The 8,571-nt window shown below is 31.7% G+C and overlaps 1 protein-coding gene across 1 annotated transcript in view; it reads right to left on the bottom strand.

Moving 5' to 3' along the window:
- Nucleotides 1-7,786: 7,786 nt before the first annotated feature.
- LOC110022808 (plastidial pyruvate kinase 2) overlaps nt 7,787-8,571 on the bottom strand; it is a 28,379-nt gene continuing 27,594 nt past the window's right edge. Inside the window, exon 12 of the mRNA XM_020721924.1 lies at nt 7,787-7,999. Coding sequence (XP_020577583.1) covers nt 7,892-7,999 — 108 coding nt within the window. The 3' untranslated portion in view covers nt 7,787-7,891. The remainder of the gene's footprint in view (nt 8,000-8,571) is intronic.

Raw genomic sequence — 8,571 nt, 5'->3', positions numbered from 1 at the left:
TATATATAGTACCTCAAGTCTTGGTCTGTTGGTGGTGAGATCACTGTAAGTCCACTCTGGTCAAGAGTTCAATCTCACCGTGACGCGGGGGCTATGAAATTTTAGGAACATAGAACGGGCTCTCATCATGGGGTAAAAAAGCGCAAGGGAAATCGATATTTAAGGTTTTGCCAAATATCGGTTTCTTTTGTATTAATATATATATATATATATATATAACGCATGTCCGGACCAGTTGGTTAGCATCCACGGTATAAGACCCCTTAGGTTAGGGGTTCGAGTCCCCTCTGGTACACTTGGCCTTAAGAAGGTGGTACTCAAATTGCTAGACACATTATGAGTGGCTGGAGGCTCGTTTGTATATGTCATTTTTTAAGCTTTGCCTCGAGATATAAGTTTTTTTTTAATTAAATTTTATTACAAGAAAACAATTAAAATTATAAAATTTATTTTCAGAAGAGTATAATATAATTTTTAATTAATTTCTTCATCTATTATGCTAATCTCGAAAAAATTTAATGGCTTGAGATTCATTTTAAATAAGGATTATGATTTGATCAAAACTCAAATATCTTGATGATTATTTATATTTTTATGAATCAAAATAGGAATATATTCACCTTGATTGGAGGAAGGTCCACTTAACATTTATTTAGCTCAACTCAAACTAGTTTTATATGTGTTGGTTTCTTAAAAATATATATCTAGACAAAGATAATTTTTAGAGGCACAAGTAGCGTTCTAAATGAGCCGGTTAGGTCGAATATGTCATGGATTGGACTTGAATTTGTCGAATCACGAGTTGTTCGTGTCTAATTCGAGCTTTAAATGAGCTTTCACATAGATGAGATACTTAATCCGCCTAATTTTTTTCATGATCATATTTAATTTGTATTTCTCATGTTTATATAATCACAAAAGTTAAAAATTCAGATGAGCACTTAATTTTTCATATAAAATAAAAAGTTAATTTAGAACTTAATTTTTTTAAAGCTAATAAAAAGTTAAGTATTAAAATTTGAATTAATGCTTTTTTAAAAAAAAAATATGAACAAATAACTCTACATATTTAAATAAATATTTTTTTTTTATAATAGGATGGAATTCAAGTAAAAAAACATGCTTCAATTGGGCTTATCTTGGGTTTAATTGGTCAAATTAGATGGATCAAGACAAAATAAGTCAAACTGACTAAATCAAATTAAAACATGAGTCAATTAGGTTAGTCAACCAATAGTACTAGTAAAATGTTTTAGGCACCAGTTTGGTCATTTTTTTATGTGCATTGATTAATTTAGGTCAATAAAGGCTTACATTCAAATGCTAAATGAGTTTAATTGGTCAACAAAGCCCAATGCAATAGATACTTAAAGTCAGATTTACTAAGTTGAACTAGCTTAATTACCTAAATTTATTGAATTGGAGGCCTACTTTCTTGATTCAAATTTAATTAGGCTATAAAGGGTGCTTGGCGGCGGGATCGATCCTCACGACGGCGTAAGTTTGGAATCGGCGAGAACCCGAAGAGGGTTTCAGAGCTTGGGCGGAGATCAGATTGATCTCCAGTAGATGGGCGGCATCCATCAAGAATGGGGCCGCCGGCTGTTCTGGGGCAGCCGGCGATGTGTTATCGTGGTGGTTTACTAATTCGGAGAAAACGGACGTGGGGGACGGAGGATATGTATATATAACTCTGGTTTTGTTAATATTTACATGGGGCATCTACATCATTACAGCACAAGTCCTATGAATTTACATGTATGGGACTTTGAATTTTACTTTTTTTTACATTTTGACCAATGGCAAATTTTGCCCAATTTTTCATTTCTTCCATCCAAAATTGCTAAATAATAGATTTTTTACCAAAAAATTTACTATAGAATTATATTAGGAAATTTTACAAACATATCACTTAATTCTTATGCATTTTACGCATCTAGAACTAGGGGTGTAAAGGAATCGAACATGACGAACAGAGCTCGTGTTCATGTTCGGTTCGTTTTAAATTACGTGTGTTTGAAATAGGTCTGTACTTGCAATTGTTCATGAAGTTACTATTTGTGTTCGGTTCGATTTGTTTGAAATATGTTCTAAATGTTTGAAATGTTTGAATTGTTCGAAATTTTATAAATTTCTTTGTATTGTTCAAATTTTTTGAATTGTTCGAAATCTTTTAAAAGCTTAAATCTATATGAAATTATTGTTTAAACATGTATGAATCACAACACATATGCAAAATAGCCGAAACACTACTCACAATAAAACTATATCATCTCTTCCATAAAAAATTCAGATCTAGAGGCAATATGCGAGATTTCACCCCAAAAAACTAAGTTTCACTCAAAGAAACTAAGTAAATCTAAAAGAAATATAAGAAAATTTAAGCTAAGAGACGAACCTGAAAATAAATGCGAAATTATAGAATTTAATATAAGCTAAGAGGCGAATATGAGATTAGATTATAATTTATAAGATTTAATTTTTTAAAATATGATAAATTTTAAGAATATATAATTATTTTTAAGATATGATAAATTTTTTATATATAAATATTTTAGATTATTTTATATTTGAAACAATAACGATTCGAACACGATCGAACAAATGATTGTTTGTGTTTGGTTTGTTTATAAATCGAACGAAAAAAAATTGTTTGTGTTCGTCTCGTTTGTTTATCGAACGAATTGAACATGAACTCTGAATTGAACACGAACTCCCCGACGAGCCGAACACAAACTGTTCGCGAATAACGAGCTTTTTTGATAGCCCTATCTACAACAACAACAACAACAACAACAACAAAGCCTTAATCCCACTAAGTGGGGTAGGCAACATGAGTCTTTTTTCTCCATTGCGTCCTATTTACTGTCATATTTTCATTTAATCCTAATAAATTAAGATCTTTTTTTTTTCAATACGCCCAAGTCTTTATACGTCAACCTCTGTCTTTCTTAACATCAGCTGAATCTAAAATATCTACTCTCTTAATCAGATCATCAAATGACCAACGTTTAATGTGACCAAACCATCCGGAGCTACACCAACCCTATCACAAATATATTGATTTCTCATTTTGTCTCTAAGTGTAAAGCCACTCATCTACCTAATCATTCCCATCTCGGAAAACTTAGTATTATGCTTCTCTTTTAAAGGCCAACATTCAAAGCCATAGAGCATTGCAGGTCTCACCACCATCTTATAAAATTTTCCTTTTAGTCCAAGCGACACTTTTCTATCACACAATAAGCCCAAAGCATTCCTCCACTTCAACCACCAACTTGAATTCTATTATTAACACCCCCATCTATACCACCATCGCTTTGAACAATAAACCCGAATACCTAAATCGATCACAAGTTTTAATAATTTGATCACCCGAATTTACACTTCTGTCACTAGAGCTGCTACTACTACTAAAATTACATTCCATGTATTCAATTTTGGTTATACTCAAACGAAGGCCTTTAGTCTCGAATGTAGATCCCCATAATTCAAGTTTTTTCTGGACTTCTTCTTTTGTCTTATCCATCAGAAGGACATCATCAGCAAAAAGCATACACCAAGGTACATCCGCCTGTAAATGTCCTAAGATTATCCATAACTAAAGCAAAAAGATATAGGCTTAAATATGATACCCGATGTAATCAAACAAAAATAGGAAAATATTTGGTAAATCCTTCTCCAGTTCGAACACAAGTAACAACTATAGTATATATATCTTTAAATGACTTGTATATAAGTCGTATCAACACGCTTCTTCTCAAGAACTCTCCAAAGGATATCTCTTGGAACCACATCGTAAGTTTTTTTCTAAAAAAAAAAAAATCAAATGTAGATCCTCATTATTTATGAATTTGTCCATCAAACCTCTCAATAAATGTATAGCTTACATAGTAGACCTGTCCGGCATAAATCTAAATTGATTATGAGAAATCTTTGTAATATGTCTTAACATATGTTCAATTACTCTCTCCCATAATTTTAAGGTATGACACATCAACTTAATTCCACTATAATTTGCACACTCTTCTGCATCCTCTTTATTCTTAAAAATGGGGGCCAAAATACTATTCCTCCACTCCTTATGCATTTTTTTTAGTTTTTAAAATACTATTAAGGAGTTTGATAAGCCAAGAAACTCCTAAATCTCCTAAATAGTTCCACACTTCAATTGGGATATCATCAGGTCCTACAGACATTCCACCCTTAGTTTTCTTTAAAGTTTCCTCAACTTCTTTTTTACTAATGCGATGGTAAAAATGAAATGTTATATTATTATTAAATGATATTAAGATCACTATGGTCGATTGTTTTTTCATAAAATTTATTAAAAAGTTTATCAGAACGACTCACCCACCTATGTTGAATATTTTCATAACTTATGTCGATTGTATTTTTTTCATAAACTTAGAATGATCTTACAATCTTTATAATCTCAACGATATCTTCTTCTCATAAGAAAATATTCAATTTGTGTTTTATTATATCCATTCTTATAAGTAATAAGATGCTTTCTTATAAGTTTATAAGTAATAAGATGCTCATCTCTTTTCTTGAATAAAAACATTAGTAATAACAAAATTAAACTCAAAAGCTAAATCTAATATAACTCTACATTCTTTATTAATCACTCTAAAACCGTAGCTGACATGAATATTTTTGAAATCTTCTACCACTCTACTGACATGTTCATTTAAACCTCCTCCAATATAATTTTTTTCTTTAAGATGTATCATTTATATTAAGTCCTCTAACTTATTCCATAATTTATTTTTAAAACCAATATCTAAACTTACTTCAGGAGCATAAGCACTTATAATAAAATCTTAGTATCAATAATAATCTTAAGAGCTATAATTCTATCTCCAACTCGATTAATTTTACAACATTATCTTTCAAACTCGTAACTATAATTACATCTGTACAATTTCTAGTGCAACTCTTACCAGAATATCAAAGTTTAAAACCTAAGTTATCAATCTTCTTAGCATTTTCTTCAACCCATTTAGTTTCTTGAATACATAAGATATTAATATTTCTATGAATCATAATATCAACTAATTTCATTAATTTACCATTGAGAATACCTATATTCTAAGATCTATTCTAATATTAATTTCATGAACTAACTTTTTTACCCGCATCTGTCCGTAATTTGGGGACCCATGCTTATTTGACACTACACTTGAACACCAGTGTAGCGGCCCTTGCACACTTTTCACTGTATTCAAGTCATACGGCGTGTCGTTTCCAGGGGACGCCCTAGCCCTTATATAATGATCAACATGATTCAAGTCATGATTTTTTTGATAAGTTTTATGTTCATTGTCGTCTGTCCAACACAACCCTCCACTTTCCACATCTAAGAAATAAATTATTTTTTTACATACATGCCACATTATCCCTACAAGTGTATTTTCGCTTCTAAAAAAATATTGATATTTTTTATGAAATATGAAAAATCTGAGTGGTATAAATGTAAAAAATAAATTTTGAGTGTTGGATATGTAAATACATAAGAGTTGAGTGGTATGTACGTAAACGCTTCTCTAACTTAGTTGACTAGAAAAAAAAATTGTGCTTTTTTTTATTCAATTTTTTATAATTAAAGAAAAAAAATGAACTTATGTGCTTACAATTACATGATGAATTTCTTTTACTAGGCGATGCCTCGTAATTTTTTCTTTTTCAAGGGTTTTTCCAAGTAAAAATTCATCTTTTTCCTCCTACTAATTTTCTATTATTTGTATGCGTCGGAACTTCATGAAACACTAAGACATTAAATTATCACTCTACCACCTCATATCGTTCGGCGTACAGCCATTATAATGAGGTACTTTTCATATGATGTTAAAAAGTTGAGTGATACTCAAACAAAATAAGTGATCAGGCAGTAAAAATATAAATATATAAGTATTGTGTGATATACATGTGCACATATGAAAAAGGAACTGCACGAATCTCGAAGAAATTCAATAAAAAAAAGGTATCAAAGGAGCGCAATACAATGAGACTTGTAAACATAAGACTAAAAACCCACAAGCAAAAGACTAAGAGCCCATAAGCGGAAGACCAAAGACCTACGGATGGAAGACCAACTGTCTCAGGAAAATACTAAGGCTCCAACAATAGAATGTTGTGTTCACTGGCGAAATACTGAAAAATTTATCTAACTAGGTGCAACCTCCTTATGGTAGGGGTGAAGGTCGACCAAGTGAAGGATTACCGACCGAGAGTCATATGTATCAAAGACCAATGAACAAAGTTGAAGCACAAATCTACCTCTTCTCTTGACCTTATCCAAGGGAAAAGACAATATCACCATATATCTAAATAGACATCCCTGAGATCCCTCATCCAGGGCCGAAAGCTAACCATTTTATAATCGCACGGAGCATTCCTGAGGAACCCCTCGTAAAGGAGTGAGAACCCCTCACCCGGGAATGTATAGTCTACGGTCAGGTTAGAGCAGCCGATCGACCCAAGTCTAGCTTACTTGAAGACCATCAGATGCCGACTGACAGCCTCAACTTAGCACAATCAGGCAAACAAGTCTTATCAAGCTAAAAACAGCTGATCTAAGTCAACTGAGTAATATAATAGCTGAATCATAGGCTCTCTTATGCAAAATATATATATCATGTAATACATTTATTATAATAAGGACAAACAAATAATTATACACTTTATACCCTCTTTATTACAAATAAAAAAGTCATTTCTTCAATAATAACAAATCAAAATTCTATTACATTGTTCATTATTGTGCACTCGCACTCTCTCCTTCATATTTTAAGCTTCTCATTCGGCGTGAATCCGGAGCAAATTCAGATTCAACAGCATGTGAATGCCCTTTGAAATAATTTATCTTATTAAGCAATAGAAAAATAAAGGGTCGGGTATGTACATTGCATGAAATTCTTTTATAGTTAACATATATAACACCTAAATTTTCATATTTACATACATACCACTCAAATACTAGACATTCCCTAAAAAATATCACTATTATTACTTTTTATAAATAAAATATTAATATTTATGCATCCATTATTAAAACTAAAATGTTTTGAATTTAAATATCAAATTTCAGAGCTAAAAATACAGAAAAATAAGAACCAAGTGATATGTACATAAATTTTCTAGAAAAAAAAACAAAATCATGAAAAATTAAAAGAGAAATTTTTTTTCATTGGGGGCAGCATATTTGATACGGTGGTGTTATGAAAACGCATCTGACATGTTTGTGTAAACTGCGTTGTAGCAGCTTATGTGTTTTTAAAACACTGAAAACAAAGTTTTCCGCACCACACTTATCTAGGTGCGATAACAGCTTTCTGAATGCGGTCTGACTTTTCCAAAAAAAATAGAAATTTATAATAACCACCGAACATAGCTTATCAATAGATTATTTTTAATCAGCTTATGAGCAGATTATTCAATAAACTTCAGCTGCCCCAAACATACCATAACCTCTACCAAATTCAAAATAAAAAACAAGCAGTTAATTAATAAAGAAAAAAAGAATTTACATATCATACAATTATTATATGATTTATATCTCACACCTAGGCTTCAATATTTATATAAATAACACTTGTGTCATTATCACCTTAAAATATCAAAAATTAAAAAAAAAAATTAATATTTTAAAAAATTAAAAATAAAAGATAAAATTAGACCCAAACAAGCCCTACAATAAATAGAAACTGGATTCCAGTCACTGAAAAAAATACATAATATTATTGCAGGCATAGTAATACATAATAAAATTAAATTACATTAAAAGATAAATTTGAAAAAAAAAAGGCAAGGCATGTTCTGCAGACAACTCAGAAATAGGCAGAAATAGGCCCATAAGGTAATTTGAAGAATATAAAGGTTTCAAAAGCTAAACCTTCTTGATCTGAATATTATGAGTAGACTGTGATCTCCATATGGGTTTTCTCCCACTCTGAACAAGAGCAACCTGCTCACCTTCCTTTAGCATTCCTTGTTTCTGCAATTAATGAGAGCAAACCAAAAAAACATGAACTAAGAGAAGTTTGTAGTCTAATGGCATGCAGCAATATAAGAAAATTAGGATATAAATTGTTGTGTGTGTGTGTGTGTGTGTGTGTGTGTGAGAGAGAGAGAGAGAGAGAGAGAGAATGCAGTTTTACTAGTCTTTATGGGGCTTAATAAAGTATTTGAGAAAATACTAAGAGAAGCAAATATAATTTGAGAAATTTACAAACATACAACCTAATCTTAATCTATTTACATATCTAACACTCAAAGTTTGATATTTACACTTATAATAACTTGAATGTAAAGCTGCGTTTCAAACGTATGTCATTTCAAGGAGGACAAACTAGAAAGTGAGAAACAAAATTTCCCTCACCCGGAGTGCGTGGCAGATAGATTGGAAAGAGGACGAGCTTAGGAGGTTGATAAGCGAGAAAGGGGAATTGGAGCGTGATAGAAGAAGACAAAGCCGGAGACGGACTTTGTCGATCGGCTCATGGGACGGGGATGACACAGCACAAGTGAAATCGATAGCTTTGCAGGTCCAATTGAGGGGGAGGGGGA

This window comes from Phalaenopsis equestris, unplaced genomic scaffold (genome assembly GCF_001263595.1).
Source record: "Phalaenopsis equestris unplaced genomic scaffold, ASM126359v1 Scaffold000002, whole genome shotgun sequence".
In the NCBI taxonomy this organism is placed as follows: Eukaryota; Viridiplantae; Streptophyta; class Magnoliopsida; order Asparagales; family Orchidaceae; genus Phalaenopsis; species Phalaenopsis equestris.
This window is presented reverse-complemented; position numbering and strand designations above follow the sequence as displayed.